This window comes from Dama dama, chromosome 13 (genome assembly GCF_033118175.1).
Source record: "Dama dama isolate Ldn47 chromosome 13, ASM3311817v1, whole genome shotgun sequence".
In the NCBI taxonomy this organism is placed as follows: Eukaryota; Metazoa; Chordata; class Mammalia; order Artiodactyla; family Cervidae; genus Dama; species Dama dama.
This window is the reverse complement of record NC_083693.1, coordinates 66,999,910-67,021,441: the sequence shown is the minus strand read 5'-3', so window position 1 is coordinate 67,021,441 and position 21,532 is coordinate 66,999,910. Positions and strand designations below refer to the sequence as shown.

Below are 21,532 nucleotides of genomic sequence, written 5' to 3'. Positions count from 1 at the left end.
GTTATACTGCCACATGACCCAGCAATCCCACTGCTGGGCACACACACCGAGGAAACCAGTTATACTGCCACATGACCCAGCAATCCCACTGCTGGGCACACACGCCGAGGAAAGCAGTTATACTGCCACATGACCCAGCAATCCCACTGCTGGGCACACACGCCGAGGAAAGCAGTTATACTGCCACATGACCCAGCAATCCCGCTGCTGGGCACACACGCCGAGGAAAGCAGTTATACTGCCACATGACCCAGCAATCCCGCTGCTGGGCACACACACCGAGGAAACCAGTTATACTGCCACATGACCCAGCAATCCCGCTGCTGGGCACACACGCCGAGGAAAGCAGTTATACTGCCACATGACCCAGCAATCCCGCTGCTGGGCACACACGCCGAGGAAAGCAGTTATACTGCCACATGACCCAGCAATCCCACTGCTGGGCACACACGCCGAGGAAAGCAGTTATACTGCCACATGACCCAGCAATCCCACTGCTGGGCACACACGCCGAGGAAAGCAGTTATACTGCCACATGACCCAGCAATCCCACTGCTGGGCACACACGCCGAGGAAAGCAGTTATACTGCCACATGACCCAGCAATCCCACTGCTGGGCACACACGCCGAGGAAAGCAGTTATACTGCCACATGACCCAGCAATCCCACTGCTGGGCACACACGCCGAGGAAAGCAGTTATACTGCCACATGACCCAGCAATCCCACTGCTGGGCACACACACCGAGGAAAGCAGTTATACTGCCACATGACCCAGCAATCCCACTGCTGGGCACACACACCGAGGAAAGCAGTTATACTGCCACATGACCCAGCAATCCCACTGCTGGGCACACACACCGAGGAAAGCAGTTATACTGCCACATGACCCAGCAATCCCACTGCTGGGCACACACACCGAGGAAAGCAGTTATACTGCCACATGACCCAGCAATCCCACTGCTGGGCACACACACCGAGGAAAGCAGTTATACTGCCACATGACCCAGCAATCCCACTGCTGGGCACACACACCGAGGAAAGCAGTTATACTGCCACATGACCCAGCAATCCCACTGCTGGGCACACACACCGAGGAAAGCAGTTATACTGCCACATGACCCAGCAATCCCACTGCTGGGCACACACACCGAGGAAACCAGTTATACTGCCACATGACCCAGCAATCCCACTGCTGGGTACACACACCGAGGAAACCAGTTATACTGCCACATGACCCAGCAATCCCACTGCTGGGCACACACACCGAGGAAACCAGTTATACTGCCACATGACCCAGCAATCCCACTCCTGGGCATACACACTGAGGAAACCAGATCTGAAAGAGACAGGTGCACCCCAGTGTTCATCGCAGCACTGTTTATAATAGCCAGGACATGAAAGCAACCTAGCTGCCCATCAGCAGACGAATGGATAAGGAAGCTGTGGTACATATACACCATGGAATATTATTCAGCCATTAAAAAGAATTCATTTGAATCAGTTCTAATGAGATGGATGAAACTGGAGACCGTTATACAGAGTGAAGTAATCCAGAAAAGATAAAGATCATTACAGCATACTAACACATACATGGAATTTAGAAAGATGGTAATGATAACCCTATACGCAAAACAGAAAAAGAGACAAGAAATACAGAACAGACTTTTGGACTCTGTGGGAGAAGGCGAGGGTGGGATGTTTCTAGAGAACAGCATGTATATTATCTATAGGGAAAGAGATCACCAGCCCAGGTGGGATGCATGAGACAAGTGCTCGGGCCTGGTGCACTGGGAAGACCCAGAGGAATCGGGTGGAGAGGGAGGTGGGAGGGGGGATCGGGATGGGGAACACATGTAACTTCATGGCTGATTCATGTCAATGTATGACAAAAACCACTGCAATGTTGTGAAGTAATTAGCCTCCAACTAATGAAAATAAATGAAAAAAAAAAAAAAAAAGAACTGGCAGTTACAGCCTTACTATGGATTTACATTCCAGTCTGAGCTCGGGTGGTAAGCTGTGGCACTCTGGAGCACAGATACAGTTCAAGGAAAACCATCTTGCTTTTCTTTGATACCTAAAATAAAATGACATACTCTGCTGCATATGCACACACACCTATATATTCTGCTATGTAGTTCCTTGCATATTTACCTGGAAGTAAATGACTCAGTTGTACTTTCGACCACAGCTCTGAGGTTGCTTTATTAACCGTATACAGTTGCATCTTTTAATTTCTGTCATTTGATTATGCCCAGAAGGGTGGTTCTGGGCATCTGTATGAAAAAGTAGAGCTTGGAAAGACTACTGGCCCCTCTCTGTAACTTTGGGGAAATGAACCCCAGTGTTGACATTAGTGGGGTAAATTTATTTTGAAGGAGTAAAGACAGCTTAAATCCCAGTTAGACTCCATGTGAAGATACTGCCAGAGTATTGTTTCGCATTTGAGTCTTTACCTTTTTTTGTAGATACTCTCAGACTGTCGTGCGGTACTGGTTGTCCTGGGACCCTGGTGTGCCGATAAAGTAGCTGGAATGATGGTCAGAGAGCTACAGAAATACATCAAACACGAGCAAGAGGAGCTGCACCGGAAGTTTCTATTGTTTACAGACACTTTCCTGAGGAAAATCCATGCCCTGTGTGAGGAGCACTTCTCACCTGCCTCCCTTGACCTGAAGTTCGTCACTCCTAAAGTGATAAAGCTGCTGGAGATCCTCCGCAAGTACAAACCGTACGAGCGGCAGCAGTTCGAAAGCGTGGAGTGGTATAATAACAGGAACCAGGATAACTACGTGTCCTGGAGTGACTCTGAGGACGACGAGGAGGATGAAGAGATTGAAGAGAAAGAAAAGCCAGAGACAAATTTTCCTTCTCCATTTACCAATATCTTGTGTGGAATTATTTTTGTGGAAAGAAGATACACAGCCGTGGTCTTAAACAGGTAACTCTCCGAGATTAACGTTTTTTTCCCCATAGTAGAAGAGGCAGCTTTTTGTTCTGTGAAGTGATACGTTGTAATAGCTTTAAGGGCTGGGTGGAAGGCTTAGGGGAGAGCCCTTCACTTGGCCCCATCCTTAGAATTCACGTGTAACGCTATCTTGGGATTGGCAGCATGTTTATATATACAGTCGCTTGACTGAGGTTTTGCTCCTAAAGGATGCTAATCTTTTGTAATCCATCTGAAATCGAGTGCAAGTACAGAAAAATTAAGTTGACATTAAAGTAAACCTTCCTTGTTCGGTATTCAGTTGTTAGATTTAGTTAAGATATTTATTAACCTGTGACTGTGGTGTGTTAGTGGAGAAGGAAATGGCAACCCACTCCCGTGTTCTTGCCTGGGCAATCCCATGGACAGAGGAGCCTGGCGGGCTACAGTCCACAGGGCCGCAAAGAGTCGGACACGACTGAGCACACACACATGTGTTGGGTGTGGTTTTGAGCATTTCACACCACGCTTTCTCCTTCAGGTGATCTTAGGATAAATTTTATCAGGATATTGCTGTGGCCAATTTTTCTGTTAGCTTTTTTTCCTTAACAATTGCCTATTCAAGTTTGCACGTTTGCAGTGAAAAGCATGTAACGACTGGGTTTGAAATTTGAATTGGTTCATAGACTACATATTAAAATTTTCTGAATCAGAAGATAATAAAAACGTTAGGGAGGAATTCAGAGAATACTGGCAAAGGTGGCAGGGAATGCCAATTAGGTTGTAAATTTCCACCCTACCTCCTTCTTCAGTAGAAGTGTATTTTTCCTGAATATAGACTCAACCAAGGAGCTGCACTTCAAACTTGTGTCACATGGTCACGTAACGTATATTTCTTTTGATTTGTGGATGGATGCTGTATTATTTGTAAGGGCCAAAAAGAGTCCTTATTTTGTACTTCAAACTACTTGTTTCTATAAGATCTATTAATTGGCCAAAGTTGATCCCTAAGAACCTTTTCTGCAAGTATTGATCTCTGAGGAGAAATTAAACTTTGCATCCTGAGGTAATTTGGGGTTTAAAAAAAAAAAACAACTGCTTCTGACTTGAGAATGTACTTGAGTAACGAGAGATTGGCCTCTGGGGTCGTCATCTGGCGGTTTTCAGTCTGGAAGTTTTCATAGTCGTTGGGCCCGATCCTGATGATGGATACGAAGTAAAATAATTTTAGGTAGTGAATTACATCGAAATCAGAAGTTTAAGGTTGGAAAGGAACTTCATTGACTAATCCAACCCGCTTAGTCTTATAAGAAAAAAAAAAGAGGAAAGCCTCTGGAGGAAAAGTGACTTGCTCTGAGTTAAATTGCCGGCCAATTGCAGAGACAATTCTAGAATCCTGATAGTCTGCCTCCTCGTCTCCACTTCTTTGTATAATCATCATGCCCTTGGGTATCACAGAACACTAAAAACCAGTGCTTTACAGTGGGAAGACTGCCAAGAGGCAGTCCAGGGAGTGCACGACTACTTGGGTTATTTTTTAGAATGGGGGAAAAGCATTTTTGGGGTCAGAAAAGTTTAATGTTGGCACAGTTCTAAGCCGAGTTCTAGACGGACTCTGTGCTCCATACAAGATGGGTTAAGAATTAAGTACATTTTCTGGGGCTTGGAGAGAAGTGGGGGTTCATTTTCTTCCTTTTCCCTTTTTTCTACATGGGTTTGTAAGTATGGAGATGTGCCAGTTTCCAGTGAAGGAATATTAGCCTGAAAAGGTTTATCAGAAATCAGTGTTACTTCCTGTTGACTTTGAGGATCAGATTAATTGCGATCAACTTTCATAAAATGTGCCTGGAATTTAGTGTTGGATGATGAGTTAGGAGTGGTTTGAGGGTTTACTTTATGGGCAGCTAATTAAATATACAATAGAGGTCTTGTTCCAGTAAGCTTTTTAATAAGCTTAGAAAAACTTCCTGAAATCCAGATTCTTTCCTTCCATCAATTTAATGGGAGGAAAAACCATTCTTCAGCAAACAGTTTCATGGGAGTAGAAGCTATTGTAATACATGGGCAGTTTTCTACTCTCCTAATCAAAAATAAAAATAGCTACTTCTATATATAATGTTGTATATGTACAGTCTTGGGTTTATAGTTTTTCTTTTGCCTTATATATTTAGGGCTTTATCGTCTATAATTTACCTTTATATCAGTCAGTTCAGTTGCTCAGTCACGTCTGACTTTGCGACCCCATGGACTGCAGCACACGAGGCTTCCCTGTCAGTCACCAACTCCAGGAGCTTGCTCAAACTCATGTCCATCGATTTCAGTGATGCCATCCAACCATCTCATCCTCTGTCGCCCACTTCTCCTCCTGCCTTCAATCTTTCCCAGCATCAGGGTCTTTTCCAGGGAGTCAGTTCTTCATATCAGGTGGCCAGAGTATTGGAGTTTCAGCTTCAGCATCAGTCCTTCCAATGAATATTCAGGACTGATTTCCTTTAGGTCTGACAGGTTTGATCTCCTTGCAGTCCAAGGGACTCTCAAGAATCTTTTCTAACTCCACAATTCAAAAGCATCAATTCTTTGGCACTCAGCTTTCTTTATGGTCCAGCTCTCACATCCATTTACATGACTCCTGGAAAAACCACAGCTTTGACTATACAGACCTTGTTGGCAAAGTGATGTCTCTGCTTTTTAATACGTTGTCTAGGTTGGTCATAGCTTTTCTTCCAAGGAACAAGCATCTTTTTAATTTCATGGCTGCAGTCACCATTTGCAGTGATTCTGGAGCCCAAGAAAATAAAGTCTGTCACTGTTTCCTTTTTTCCCCTATCTATTTGCCATGAAGTGATGGGACTGGATGCCATGATCTTAGTTTTTGAATGTTGAATTTTAAGCCAGCTTTTTCACTCTCCTCTTTCATTTTCATCAAGAGGCTCTTTAGTTCCTCTCTGCTTTCTGCCATAAGGGTGGTATCATCTGTGTATCTGAGGTTATTGATATTTCTCCCTGCAATCTTGATTCAGCTTGTGCTTTATCCAGCCTGGCATTTTGCATGATATACTCTGCATGTAAGTTAAATAAACAGGGTGACAGTATATAGCCTTGATGTACTCCTTTCCCAGTTTGGCACCAGTCCATTGTTCATGTCTGGTACCTTTATACAGTTTTAAAATTTCAGAACACTCCGTGAGGGAAGAAGATAGATGTTTTTACTCTGTCATAGATGAAGAAGATAACAGTTTGTGACTTACTGAAATAACTCCAGGATCAAGTGGCAGAAAGTGAGTTCCACTCTCCAAGTCTAGAGCACTTTTCACTGTGTGATTTATTAGTATTGTGTGACTTTGGCATTGAAGAAACCTGGGTTGATGTCTTCTCTCTGTCCCCCATCCCTCTACCCCTTTCTTTTCCCAGTAGCTTTGTCTTTACAGAAAAGTTGCAGGGATGTACTGCGGTTCCCCATACCCATTCCGGGTTTCCCTCATGTCTTATGTCAGTAACATCTTACCCTATCAGGGTACATTTGTTGCACCCAAGAAACTAACATTGGTGTATTACTATTAACTAACTTCTAGACTCTATTGGATTTCCCCAGTTTTCCCATTAATGTCTTCTTTTTAATCCAAGGTGTACCAGAGTTCATTTAGTTGTTTTATTTCTCTAATCTCCTTTGGTCTCTTATGGCATCTTGTTCTTTCCTTGTTTTTGACAACTTTGACGTGAGGAGGACAGGTCAGATATTTTGTAGACTGCCCCTCAGTTTGAATTTGTCTGATGTTTTTCACAGGATTAGACTGGGTTTTAGCATTTGAAAGAAGGCTGCAGATATGAGGTGCCCTTCTTGTTGCTTTATCTTAGGGGGATTTGTGGTCTTGACACAGAACATCGTGGGTGATGTTAAACTTCATCACGTGATTATGATTGCACTTGCCAGCTTCCTCCACTGTGAAGTTATTATTTTTCTTATTTCTTACTTTATTCTTTGAAAGCAAGTCACCAAAGCTAGTTTATCCTGGGGAGGGAGGAATTCAGCTTCATGCCTGGAGAGGGGCTTCTCTATGTGTGTTACTGAAATTCTTCTGTAAGGAAAACATGTCTCTTTTATCCTATTTATCTGTTTATATTTGTTGAGTCATGTTCTTTTATCACTGTGAACTCATGTTTGTTTATTTTATACCTTGGTTATGATCTGATGCTGGGTTAGTTTTTTTTATAAGTTAGTCCACCCTGGGCCACTGGGGGCTCTTTGAGGTTAGTGCCTGTCTCCTTTTGACATGCCCCGATCCTTCTGATTTTTGAACCCTGCCTGACTTTCTGGTATGCCAAGGTGTTCCAGGCTTATCCTGTGTTTTTCTTGCCCCAGCCATGGAATCAGCCATTTCTCCGAGGGGTCCTGGTTCTTTTTATCTTCACTCACTTTTTAGGTATATATTCTGTGCAAGTTATTTCACTTTTTAAAGCCTCAACATCTTCATCTATAAAATAGTGATAATACCTCCCTTTCTTACTGAGTCATTAGTGAGAGACATTGTATACAAAAACCACAGTCTTACCGCCTGACATTGTACTTGGGGAGGCTGTGTGCACACACAGTGTGGGCCTGTGCCGGCCGTGGTGAGGAAGGTACAGAGATGGAGGGTAAGCACCAGCTCTTTTAGTTTTCAGAGTAAATTATGTCTGCTGAATATTATACAATTGGCCATTAAATTTTAATATTTTTTAGGTTTTCTTAGTTAATTTTCATGGAATTTTACAAGAATACTGTTTTCAGGTGAATTTGAAAACAGGAAAAAAATAATCACTTCTTTGCTAGAGACTGTTTGAGAAGCTCTGCACTATAGAGAACAGCATTCTTTATCAGACAGCTTGCTTGTGAAACAACTCACATAAACTCAGTATAAAATTAAAAGGCACAAAATTCCATCCTAGCAGTTCTGTGGTACCGTGAAATCTCTGGGCAGATAGTGTAGTCCTTATTAATACAAGTGCCCTGACAACAGTAGACCTTGTTTTGTTTTTCTGGAAGCCCATAGCTTTGTCTGTAGGGATTCCTTAAATTTATCTGATGGAGAAATTTTTCCTTTTTAAACATTGTAAGCGTAGGTATATAAAAGCATTTAATTGCTGCTTACAGGGGACTTTGTTTATTAATGTGCTTCTTGTTTCTTCTGCTGACCGCAGTCCTGACGAGGGTCTCATTAAGGAGAAATAAAAGTACTCTTCGTGCTTCAGTTCTCAGCTAGTTGGAAATCTACCAGATTTATTATTTTAGGCAAATTAAAATACAGTCTCTGCCTAATTAGGAGTAACTGGAAATGCATTTTTAAACCTCTGTTTTGTTCAAATTGATGCTTGTTTACATAAACTAAAATTTGGAAGTATATATTATTTCTACAGTAATTGATTTCATATTTTAGATGTTGGGACATGCAATTTGCGTGTAACACTGCTTTCTGTTACATCATAAGTTCATAATAACAAATCTTGGAACATATTAAAGAACTTTCTGATTTTGAACATTTTAAGCATTTGAACTGTAGAGCAGACTCTCAAACTAACCTAGGCATGCCAGTGTTTCACTGATTTGGAGGCAGGAAGATATTTTAGATGGCCACTCAAGGTTTCTCCCAGGACTTTGATATTAGTCTGTTTCATGTACTTATTAAAAAAAAAAAAAGAATGGTTTGACTTAAAAATGCAATTTTCTATTAGGAATTTGTGCTATGTTGTATGACTTCAGAGGAACCATATGGGATCACTTAGGTCAGGTGTGGAACCATTTATCCTGTGTGCTGAGTTTTCCAATGTGGATATTTCCAAAATAGCTGTAATGGCAACACTAACTGTTAACCTTCTGCACCCATGTAACGTGAGCCTGTCCTGTCGCTCTTTTTCATTTTGTAGCCAAGGGCCCGCTTTCGGGGACAAGCTTTCAGGGTTGATAGAGGGGAGCAGGCAGGAAGGGGGATGAGCTCAAGAGCCTTTTCTCTTTCCTGCTGGGGTGGGAGGGGAGTTATCTCAGCCTTGCATGGAGGCGAGCTCTCTTGGCCTTGCAGGGCCGAAGCTCAGTGGCCTTTCATGCAGAACTGTGGTCAGTGGCCGGCCGCAGGGCCACAAAGTGCTGGGAATGGAGATGCTTATCAGTGGATGGAGGACTTCCTTGCCCTGGAGCCCTCCTTCCAGGGGGACAGGGCACTGGGGTAAACCGAACAGAAATAACATGCTTCTTCCTTTGCACGCGCAGCTAGGACTTACTACATGGAGAGAGAGGAGAATGAAATTTCCCTTGGGGTGTTTGGTACTTAACTCTCCGTAAGCTTGGTCATAGAGACAGGGGCATGACCACTGCGGCAAGTTGTGTGTGCGCTTAGGGATGAGTGTTTCAGAGAGAGAGTGTGTATGGCTTTTTCATTATAAGTCTTGGCCTAAAGCCAGAACAGATGAAGAGTCCATGTTTCTCTCTGCCTAGCGCTGTCACTTCCCAGGCCACATTTCTGTGAAGCTCATTACTGTCAAATTAGAAAGTCTGAGGGACTGTGACCATTTCGTTCACCCGTGTCGTGTAAATCAACCCTGTCTTTGGTGTCCTAAGCTTTCGGTGTACAGATCGACACAGAGAAGAGTGACAGTGATTTCTTTTTAAGCTATTTGGGGAAAAAAAAATACCAAGGCTATTTTGTTTGGCAAAAAACAAATACCTGTATTTCCATTTTCAGAGAGACCTTACAAACAAAAGTTTAAATTTTTTCCCCTCAGCAATGCTTAACTTCCAAATGTGTATAATTTTCTTAGATTGATAAAGGAAGCTGGCAAACAAGATCCAGAGCTGGCTTACATCAGCAGCAATTTTATAACTGGACATGGCATCGGAAAGAATCAGCCTCGGAACAAACAGATGGAAGCAGAATTCAGAAAACAGGAAGAGGTAAGCTAAGTGAAAATAATTTTACAGTAACAGTTTTCAGAACATATATAAACTCTGCCCATAGGAACCCCGTCTCTTTATAGTTCCTCTGCACATTTTTGGTGATATAGAGTCCTCATAAACAGAGACTCACCGTTTCCCTTGAGGTAGCCGAACAATGATTCTCATGTGTAGAATTAGAATACCTGTCTGGTAAATCAATTTTGTGTCTTAATTGCCATCAGCCATTTTATTTTCCTTTATGGGGCGGAGGACACACACCTACGTTTCATAGAAGAAGACAGCTCGTGTAAATATAACCCTTGTTGACTTGTTACGATTCTGAAGCAACAAACTGAAATTTTTTTCCTAGAACATGTTTTGTTTGCTATTGAAAGTCCTACCTTGGTTTACTATTTTAAAAACAGCAATATATTTTAAAGATTTTTGGTTTAATTTTTTTTCATGCTTTTTATTCAAGATTTGATATAGGAAATAGCACTATAAAGATGATAAAACCTAACATAGTGTTCCTGGCTTGCAAATAAAAACTTTTTATGTAAGATTTGTTGTTTAAGTTAAAAGTAGCAGAATAATTCATGTTGAAGTCATTTTTCTTTGATAATACTCCCAAGTTTGGGGAATTCAGTAGCCAGAGTCTTGACAGATCAGTCTAAAACCCAACTTAATTTCTTATTTAACTTACGCTGAATTGGGAAATGATGTTATCTGAAATCTAGCATGAAAAAATTTTTCACTTAAAAAAATCATTTCTGATCCCTTAAATTAAGTATGTCCCAAGATGTCAGAAAATAAATGATGCTTTGCTTGTAGTTTTTAATTCCAAGTGATTTAGGGATTTTAGTGACGGAGTTTTGACATCTTTGGAGGGATGTTGGCATAGGCTCACAGACATAGGTCCCATAGGGAGGCTCAGAATATCAACAGGATATCAGAAGTGAATTCGTTTGGTCACTCTGATGGTTATTAAAGAAGCCAGTGTCTTTAGCTGGAAGACTATGGCTTGTCCATGAGTGCTTCTCTAAAGTAGAAAGGCACTTTGATTTTTTTCAAGTTATGTTCAGCTGAAAATGTCTTTAAATCAGAGTTTCTTTGCCCAAATGTTCATGGCATCTCGAGTTTTGTGTGATACTGTCATTGTTTTTAGCCTGGCCTGGATTAAGAGTGCTCAGAGTATTGTCACAGATTACAGTTGTCCCTTAATTTTACTATGCTCTTTTCTTTGGAAAGTTTTTTAGAATTCGTTTTCTTGGTGGAATTTTTTCCAGGTACTTAGGAAATTTCGAGCACATGAAACCAACCTGCTTATTGCAACAAGTATTGTGGAAGAGGGTGTTGACATACCGAAATGCAACTTGGTGGTTCGTTTTGATCTGCCCACGGAGTATCGATCCTATGTTCAGTCTAAGGGAAGAGCGAGGGCACCCATCTCTAATTATGTAATGTTAGCAGATACAGATAAAATAAAGAGTTTTGAAGAAGACCTTAAAACATACAAAGCTATTGAAAAGGTAAGATTCACATGTTATCTGCAAGTTACTCCTATGCATACAGAAATAATAAAAACAGTTGTATCTTCGGAGAATAGTCTCAACAGAGGTGTGCAGTGGGTACATTATTAGACAGTTGAGAGTAATTGCACAGAGCCAGCAGTATTTCACAATAAAATGGCAGTGAAAATGGTCATATAGGTTATTGGGGAAGATTAGGAAGTATACTGTTCCTGTGGATGGTGTCGTCCTAGTTGACTGAGTGGTGGAGTGGTTTGAGAGTGATGACACAGCCCAGATACTCATGTAAGACTGGCGATCACGTGCGTGCTGGTAGGTAGGTGTAGTTCAGTGTCTTGTTCCCTGTATGGGAATATCTCCATGTGACTGGAGCTGGGAAGGATGCAGTGGGGAACATTGTCTGCAGCATGTAGCTATGGAGTATTGAGGTATGTGTTTAGGAGAGAGAAATGTTTCATGTCAAGGGAGCTTTTCCGTAGGTTCAGAGGCAGACAGCTAGTGGCAGGAAAGGCATTTGTTCTCATAAATTCTGTTCTGAAACTGTTCAGATCTTGCGAAACAAGTGTTCCAAGTCGGTTGATACCGGGGAGGCCGACACGGAGCCCGTGGTAGATGACGACGATATTTTCCCACCGTATGTGCTGAGGCCTGAGGACGGTCCCCGCGTCACAATCAACACGGCCATTGGGCACGTCAACAGGTACGGCCATAGGCCACGTGGTAGCAAACCTGTGAGAATCGTGAGATTTCTTCTAAATCTGTAAGTAATGTGTTGTTCACCATCTGAAAGCAATAACCAATCTCCATTTATGGCCTGTGATGCCTCAGTGACAGAAAGAAAAAGAAGTTGCTTTTTTCTGTTCATTGTTTTTTTTGTCAGAATGCAAAACTAGTATTGTGCAGAAATAAATGTTTCCCTTCTAATTGGCAAGGCTGACCTAATGAATGCATACATATTTTAATTGCTTTGAAATTAATTTTGCAATGCTCACTGTTCTTTTCTAAATCTTGAAACTTGTTTTGTGTCAAGTGTTGGCAGCCATTGAATTTTCCTTTAGCAGGAATGGAAGACTTGAAACTTTTTTTTTTTTAAGTACATGCTGTTTTATCAATACTTTGTCTTGATTTGGTGATAACATTTTTAAGAACTAAGGAAAGCAGATGCATAGCTAGATTATGTATCAGGATAGATTTCATGCAGAGGCAAAATAGGAGCAAGAAAATGTAAGCGTTTCTTTTTAACTTTTTATTTGGGAACAGTTTTAAACTTTAAAATATTGTAAGAATACTGCAAAGAGCACCCAGAGAAGACCCATTCAGGTTTCCCAAGAACGTTCTCTGGAGGGGAAGGGTCCAGCCCAAGGCCGTGGGTTGTACTCGTTTTCCTCATCTGTCTGGTTTGCTTCACCCTGGCGCCTTTCTTGGGCTTGAATGACCTTGAACGTTTAGAAGATGGCAGGCCAGTCGTTGTGTCGTCTCCCTCTCAGTTTGGGTTTATTTGGTATGTTCTCATGACTGGACCCCAGTTATATGTTTTTGGCCAGCGCGTCACTGAAGTGATGCTGGATTCCTTACATTCTAACTGGGTCACTTAGTCCCAGTTAGATTTGTCCTCTGATGATGGTGGTGACTTTCATCACTTGCGTAAGGTCTGCCAGCTTTCTCTGCTGTAAAATTTCCTTTTTCCTTTTTATAATTCTTGAATATTTCATGGGGAGATATTTTGCGATTATATAAAATTTATCCCTCTCCTCAGTTTTCACCCGTTGATATTTCTTGCCTGGATTGATTATTTCTGTGATGTTTTCCAAATGGGGATTTTCTGACTCCCTAATTCTTTCAGTATTTATTAGTTGTCATTTTACTATGAGAAAGAGCTTTCTCTTTTCTCTGTTTATTTGTTCCTTTTATTTTTTTTTATCCAGTGTGAACTAATGGACTCCTGTTTTGCTCATTTTTAGTCTTTTACTCTCGTTTCTTATTTTGAGGTGAAAATTGTGTAAAATTTGGCTGGTGAGGACCCCTTCGGTGTAACTTCAGTGTCTTTTTAACATGTCACCATTATTCTTTGGACATTTCTGTATTTTGTGGCACACAAGATGTTCTAGACTCACAGTTTCCCTGCCCCAGGCTAGATATTGGCTATTTCTCCAAAAGGTCCTGGCTCCTTTTAGTGGAGAATGAGTTGTGTTTAGAAACCAAGGTGTGTTCCTTGCCTCCGGAGTATTATTGCTACCAGGCTGTTCAGCAAGTGGAGCTGGGAAACACACTCATGCCTTTTCACTTGCGTTGTCTGTACCTGCCTACCTGTCTGTGGGTAGCTCCAGTTTTACTAGACACCAGAGGGTTTGTTCTTGCTGTCCTCTTTTTGTCCCTGGCTGGCTTTTTTAATAGTGAGAAATCTGATTCCCACTGTCGTCAGATTAATTCCTGTTCAGGCTCCCCGTATGTAGCGTCTCCCTCCCCCGGGGTGCTGCCACCGTGTTGAGGCGCCCTCGGTGCACGGGTCCTGGCCTTGCGGCGTTTAGGCCCGTCCGTGGCCTCATTGTTTGCATCTCGTTCCCCGCCAGGCTGGCTTCCTGTCCCAGCACCCTCCCTGCTCGGGCTAAGCTCCCTCAGAGCCGGCTTCCTGCCCGCGTTCCTTGTGCTGTTGTGGGGCGGCCCAGCTGTCCTCCTGCCCTCCTTGGGTGAACACCGAGCCCACCCCTGATGCCTGCCTTGCACAGGCCCCCGTAATTGTTGGCGATCATTAAGGAACAAACACTGGCCGTTTGCTCCCTTCATGGATTCTGAACAGTACTTTCTGTACTGTCCAGTCATAGCACTAGACATATACAGCTGTTGACACTCAATTATCAATTTTAATAAAAATTGAAGTAAAAAGTTTAGTTCCTTAGCTGCCCTTGGCGCAGTTCAGGAGCTCAGTGGCTTCCCTGTTGGACAGCACAGATACAGAACGTCATCTCAGAGTTTGTTTTATATATATATATATATATAAACATACTAGTCCATCTTATTGAAAGTTTAAAGCAGTGATGCTGAAACCACACATATAAATACCTATCCAGTAGAGGGGAAGAGGAACATAAGAAATCAAATGTGAATATCAGATTTTTTCTCAGTTGTAGACTCAGTATCACTATTTCTTTTTTTCCCCCCGACAGATACTGTGCTAGATTACCAAGTGATCCGTTTACTCATCTGGCTCCTAAATGTAGAACCCGAGAGTTGCCTGATGGTACATTTTATTCAACTCTTTATCTGCCAATTAACTCACCTCTTCGAGCCTCCATTGTTGTAAGTTTAGAAAAAGAAATGATTGTGCCTTAAAGTTAATGTCGTTAACAGATTTGTTTTCAGCTTCTCTAAGGATGTGCGAGTTATAGGTAAATTTGGCTTTAAATCTACTTTAAAAAGTACATTTAGAAATCTCTTTTGTAGTCAACTACATGTTCGAGTCCTCAATAGACTATATATATGTAATTTGTAGACTGTGTGAATTAGGCTAGAGGACCTCTGAAGATTCCTTTAAAATCTTACGACTCTAAACATTTCTGTCAGCATCGTTGAGTTGTGGCTTTAGATCCTTAAGTGACACAGAATTCATTAAATATAGGTGGGCTGTTCTAGTTATTTTGTTGTTGATTGGAAAATATACCTGTATACAATTGCTGTCCTTGGTCTTAATGCTGATACACTAAATTCTTACTGAAATTTAAATTCATCAAGATTGTAAGCTCTTAATGATAACTGGTGTAGGTTTTACTGGGCAGGATTTTTAAAGATGGCTTTCCAAATATAGGCAATAGGATTTTTTTAAACTGGCTGATGTTTCTCACAATGAAGAACTGTGGTAAATTTCAGCTTTAAGGATACCAGGGCAGAGGTTTCATCTGTGTTTTATGCGCCAACAATACTCCAGCTCCATGCATATACTGTGGACATGTTTTTTTGGTTACTTCCAGGGTCCCCCAATGAGCTGCATTCGATTGGCTGAAAGAGTCGTGGCTCTCATTTGCTGTGAAAAACTGCACAAAATTGGTAAGAGTGTGTGAAAAGCACATGTAGATAAAAATAAAGTTAAAAACATTGTAAAACAAAAGCACCTCAAGGGCTTTATGGGTCTCCAGGGTTTTGTGGGCTGTGAACGCGTTGATGTTGGTGTGCTTCGGGGAGGATAGATGTAAGTGTGATGTAACTTGAAGACCCTGTAAGATGGAGGAGTTCTGTTTTTCACAGCTGAGCAACTGTGATTTATTTGCTCTCATTTCTAACTCCTTCTAAATATATAAATGTAGTAACGTCTTCTGACTGTTGAATCGTGAACATTTATGTTTTGTGTTTTAATGTATCGGTTTCTCAAATTAGTCTATATTTGTGTACAAATGAAAGACTTGTCTTCCAGTGGCATTCGTAAAGGGATGATCTGATACTGTTTTCCTGTTTGCATGTTTTTATTTTTGAGTCTTAAAACAGAATTTATAGTCCTCATCATACTGGATATATGAATGTCACAATAGACTTTGCCTTCAGTTACCACATCTGATTACTTTTCTGTTGCTAAAAGCACAGACGCTTTGGTTTTCGTGATTTGTCCAGTCGTTTCCTAAGGCAGAGCTGCTCTGGATGACCCACTGATTAATTAGGCAAAATCAGGATTGAGCGTTTTATTATAAAATCACGTTCCTTCTCTTTACATTTCTTAGGTGAACTGGATGACCATTTGATGCCAGTTGGGAAGGAGACTGTTAAATACGAGGAAGAGCTGGATTTACACGATGAAGAAGAGACCAGTGTTCCAGGAAGACCAGGTTCCACGAAACGAAGACAGTGCTACCCAAAAGCAGTTAGTATTGGTTAGAACCAAATAGGAATCTAGCCTTTCTGACTTTGTGTTGCTTGCTGTCCCAGGCCCCGACTGCTTTGCGTGGCTTCCCAAACACGTGTGACTCAGCCCAGCCCGTGGGTCTCCGCGTGTCCCTGCCTGGTTCACTGCTGCTCTGACAGCAGCCGCTTCCCTCCCACGTGGGCAGCTTGTGCTCTTTCTCACTGCAGACATCGCGGTTTGTTTTTCTTCTCAAGAGGGTTCTTGTGTTTATCACATTCTATCCAGAATGAATGAATGTCATTTAAACGGACGTTCTTTGTTTCATTCACTTTAGTGGCCAGGTCCTCTCTCTACCTCACACTGGGGACTGAGACCTCGGGGGTGTGTGTGATAAAACAGGCGCGTCCCCGTTCAGGGTGAGGGGCGCGCGGCAGGCGTCAGCCCAGTGACTTGTCAGGCGTCAGGGTGTGGCCTGACGAGTCGTAGTCAGCTTTTCCAACATGTCGTGTCTAGCTGGATCTGTGGCTGTAACCATACGGGGCTGGAGTACTTATTTAAAAAATATTAGACAATATTTTTACCTTATTTTTAAACCCCCAAACAAAAGCAGAAATTTGCTATGTACTTTGATGTTAGCTTAAATATGATTCTTTTTATTTATTTTTTGCAGTTTTATTGAGTTTTTACTTTTTTTAAAAAAGTTTGCCCCTAGCTAAGCATTTTCAAGATTCAAAATCATGTCACTTTTGCAAAAATCAGGAATTAAGTTATCCGATTTTCTGAACTGCTTATTTTCTCAAATCCAGTTTTCCTACTCTAACAGTACCCTGGAGGCTCTTGGGCTAGTTTCGTGTGACAGATGCCACCACTAATAAGTGCTTTGAGAAGCAGAGTACTGCTTTGCATCCTGTGTAATGAACAGGTGCACTCTGTCCTGTCTGATACTCTGGTAACTATATCTCTTAGCCAGTGTTTCTGCACCTTGTAACTGTAGATGTAATTATTTATATTATTGAGCCTTGGAAACTGTAAGACTATTGGATGGGGTTAAATGAATATTGGAAGTTTAGAAGCTTAGTTTAGTTTAAGTCATAGTTTACTCCTTTAATCAGACAGCCATTAAAAATAGTACTAACTTGTATGGACCCTGAAAGATATTCTCATTGTAGTAACCAGAGGTAAAAATCGGTGATACAGTCTTTGTTTTGTGGTTCCATTTGTAATGAAAAATATATATCTGTATATATTTATGTGCATTTATTCTGGAATGTATACATTTATTCCAGAAAAGTCTGGAAGATGATATGGTATCTGACAGTGTTACTAAAGGTTATCTGTGAGTTTCAGGATTATGTAGGATTTTTAAAAACTTGGCTACTTTTATTTTCTGATATTCAACAGTGAGTAAAGACTAAGAAACCTAGGGAAGAAAAGAGTTTGTTCTCTAGTCAAAAGAAATAGATCAAATGAAATGTTGCTGTTTAGTTGCTAAGTTGTATTCCAACTCTTTTGCAACCCATGGACTTTAACCCACCAAGCTCCTCTGTCCATGGGATTTCCCAGGCAAGAATACTGGAGTGGGTAGCCATTTCCTTCTTCAGGGAATCTTTCTGACACAGGGATTGAACCTATGTCTCCTGCATTGGTAGGCGGATTCTTTACTACTGAGCCACTAGGGAAGCCCACGTCAGATGAATAGTATTGTATTAAAAGACCCTGCGGTGTTTGATGGTTTTGTATGTTCTTGCACACCCAACAGTGCCGCCTCTCCAGGGAGGTTAAGTAAATGAGGAGGTCTCCTGCCTTGGGTCTTCGTTTTCTCTCATCAGCTCTTAGTAAAGCCAGGGAAAAAATTTGTTTTCTTGCCAACATCTGGAAAAAAGGTGAATACACTTGGACTTATTGCTTACATTTTTCTTTCCACTCCCAGATTCCAGAATGTTTGAAGGAGAGCTATCCCAAGCCCGGTCAGCCCTGTTACCTGTATGTGATTGGAATGGTCCTGACAACACCTTTACCTGATGAGCTCAACTTCAGAAGGCGGAAGCTCTACCCCCCTGAGGACACCACAAGATGCTTTGGAATACTGACAGCCAAGCCCATACCTCAGGTGGACGTTTCGTGGTGACCTTTTATGTTGGACTGTCGTTGTTTTTTTTTTTTTAAAACAGAAAAAGGGACTTTAAAAGTAACTGTCTTTTGTTACCTCAAGATGGTCACTATTTTAAAATTGGAAGTGTCTCTTCTGTTTCTCTGATAGAAAGCATCATTCCTCTTCTGAAGTTAACTATTTATAATGGACTGAAATCTTGGCTAACCTTGGGCTTTATTTTTCTTTCTCTGAAGATCCCGCACTTTCCTGTGTACACACGCTCTGGAGAGGTTACAATATCTATTGAGTTGAAGAAGTCTGGTTTCACATTATCTCTGCAAATGCTTGAGCTGATCACAAGACTTCACCAGTATATATTCTCACATATTCTTCGGCTTGAAAAACCTGCACTAGAATTTAAACCCACAGATGCGGACTCAGCCTACTGTGTTCTACCTCTTAATGTTGGTAAGAAGGATCCAGACTCTAAAGCATTGTCTGTATAGTAGCTAAAAAATGAACGTGTTGCTTAACAATGAGCTTAACTGAATATAGTACAGAAATCTCTTTGATAACTCTGAATTGGGCACATGGAATGAAGGTAGAGCTTGAGGGAGGGTCTTACCTGTATTATTATATTTTAACAAGCTAAAAGATCTTTTTCTTCCCTAAGTTAATGACTCCAGCACTTTGGACATTGACTTTAAATTCATGGAAGATATCGAGAAATCTGAAGCTCGCATAGGCATTCCCAGCACAAAGTATTCAAAAGAAACTCCCTTTGTTTTCAAATTAGAAGATTACCAAGATGCAGTTATCATTCCAAGGTAAGGTGTTAAGTGGAAAGAAAGAAAGTGAAGTCGATCAGTTGTGTCCAACTCTTTGCAACCCCATGGACTATAGCCTACTAGGCTCCTCCGTCCGTGGGGTTCTCCAGGCAAGAACACTGGAGTGGGTTGCCATTTCCTTCTCCAGGGGATCTTCCCAACCCAGGAATCGAACCTGATGGAGGTGATTCCCCCTGTTCACATGGGCCATGTGGTGGGCTGTGACTCTGGCATTGATGTGGCCAGTGGAAAATTTAGGTATCTCTTAGTGACGGGCCTGTGCTCCCCAGTTTACTTACGTAAAAGCAAAGCCGGAAATGCCGTTGGTGAAGGGATTTTACTTTGTGAAGGTCCGATCATCTAAATGATGTTGATAGGCTTTCTTTGTAAAACCTCCATCCTTTTAATCCCCAAAGTCTTAAAGAATTTGATTATAAATAACAATTTATTAAAATCGTTGAAAGGCATAGTGTTAAGTGCAGTGAAAATAATTACAATGCTTTGTTGTATGTGTGCTAAGTCACTTTAGTTGTGTCCGACCCTCTGTGACCCTGTGGACCATAGCCCACCAGGCTCCTCTGTCTGGGATTCTTCAGGCAAGGTACTGGAGTGGGTTGCCATGCCCTTCCACGGGGACTCTTCCAGACCCAGGGATCAAACCCGAGTCTCTTAGGTCTCCTGCATTTGCAGGCAGGTTCTTTACGACTAATGCCACCTTTTGGGTAAAAATTTAGAGGACAGAGTTTTTGAGCATTAAGATTAAATATCACACTTTTAAAAGAATTAAAATACTGGCTGCAGTTGTCTTTGGATTTTGTTCTGTTTTTGTTTTTTCTTTTTTCACTTTGCATCTCAATACCATGTTTTAAATGTTAGTTAATACCAGCCTATCAATATCAGAAATGGTACAGTAACATATGTTTTGTGGGGCAAGAATCTTTCATGTTTAGCGCTGGTAATATATAAACTATTTACTTGGTTGCTTGGATATTGAAAGTTTTCTATACTGTTTATATTGGTGAAATTAGAGATATTTAAAGGAGCCATTTAATCTCCAATATTTTGACCACTTAATGTGAAGAGCAGACTCTTTGGAAAAATGCCTGATGCTGGGAAAGACTGAAGGCAACAGAAGGGAATGGCAGAGGATGAGACGGTTAGATAGCATCACCCACTCAACGGACATGATTCTGAGCAAATTCTGGGAGGTAGTGATGAACAGGGGAGCCTGGCGTGCTGCAGCTCATGGGGTCAAAAAGAGTCAGACATGACTTAGCGACTGAGCAACAAAAGGAGCCATTTGGCTTTCATGTGTTATCAAAGTATAGATATTTAGAATAAGGATGATGTGTAAAATAGGAGAGAATGGAGAGTCAAGTTTTCACTTGATATAAATGTAGTTCCTCTTGACTTAAATTCACTTGAAATGTATTAGTTAGAATTGAAGTGTCATTGCTATTATATATTTTTAACCTTTTGAACTCTTACTTTAAAATCATAACTTGCATTTTCATATTAAAAACAGTTTGTGTTTTGAGAATAGTTGATTTAAACCAGAAAGTCACGGAAACTGTTTTTCTTTTTTAGATACCGCAATTTTGATCAGCCTCATCGATTTTATGTTGCTGACGTGTATACTGATCTTACTCCCCTGAGTAAATTTCCTTCCCCTGAGTATGAAACTTTTGCGGAGTATTATAAAACAAAGTATAACCTTGACCTGACCAATCTCAACCAGCCGCTGCTGGACGTGGACCACACGTCTTCACGGTAAGGCACTCCAGAGATGGCACTTGGATTGTACCCGTGCTGCTGTTTCCTGAGGTCAGTAGGCAGATGTGGAGGTCTGTGGTCCCCGCGGCCCACGGGATGTAGACCCTGAACTCAGGAGGTCACTGGCACACGCAGCTGCCCAGAGTCTGGCGCAGGGGTCTGCAGTGTGAATGAGCTCTTCCAGTGAGCTGCCCTGAAGTCGTAGCGCCGCTGTCAGAGTGAACTTGTTTTTGTCTGTTTGATAAGATTATTTTGAAATTTTTCTAGACTTAATCTTTTGACACCTCGCCATTTGAATCAGAAGGGGAAAGCTCTTCCTCTAAGCAGTGCTGAGAAGAGGAAAGCCAAGTGGGAAAGCCTGCAGAATAAACAGGTAGCGAGTTCATTGTCACTAGCATAACAGTATTTTGAAAGATGCTTGAGTTTTATGTTTACCAAGTGAATTGAGTGACTTGTGAGTTTTTTAGAAGTTGCCCAACCCTTCAGTTTTGTTTTGCTTTAATTAATGTGGCATACGACTTCATTTGAATACCTTTTTAAAAATTAATTAATTTTTTTATTGAACGATAGTTGCTTTACAGAATTTTGCTGTTTCTGTCAAACCTCAACACAATGAATGTCTTTTTGATAAGCATGATGAGAGGTTTGGCTT

At 41.4% G+C, this 21,532-nt stretch overlaps 1 protein-coding gene across 6 annotated transcripts in view; it reads left to right on the top strand.

Annotated features, from left to right (window-relative positions):
• The window catches only part of DICER1 (dicer 1, ribonuclease III), a 75,758-nt gene that overhangs the window by 35,218 nt on the left and 19,008 nt on the right, over positions 1-21,532 (top strand). For all 6 annotated transcript variants that reach the window (XR_009695470.1, XM_061159367.1, XM_061159364.1 and 3 more), the window contains 12 exons: positions 2,470-2,942; positions 9,717-9,849; positions 11,118-11,360; positions 11,909-12,060; positions 14,525-14,657; positions 15,326-15,401; positions 16,067-16,206; positions 18,119-18,298; positions 18,535-18,748; positions 18,954-19,107; positions 20,695-20,877; positions 21,148-21,253. Coding sequence is in view for 5 of the 6 variants with exons in the window: in XM_061159367.1 (XP_061015350.1) it covers positions 2,470-2,942; positions 9,717-9,849; positions 11,118-11,360; positions 11,909-12,060; positions 14,525-14,657; positions 15,326-15,401; positions 16,067-16,206; positions 18,119-18,298; positions 18,535-18,748; positions 18,954-19,107; positions 20,695-20,877; positions 21,148-21,253 (2,187 nt within the window). In the remaining variant the exon portion in view is untranslated. The remainder of the gene's footprint in view (positions 1-2,469; positions 2,943-9,716; positions 9,850-11,117; positions 11,361-11,908; positions 12,061-14,524; positions 14,658-15,325; positions 15,402-16,066; positions 16,207-18,118; positions 18,299-18,534; positions 18,749-18,953; positions 19,108-20,694; positions 20,878-21,147; positions 21,254-21,532) is intronic.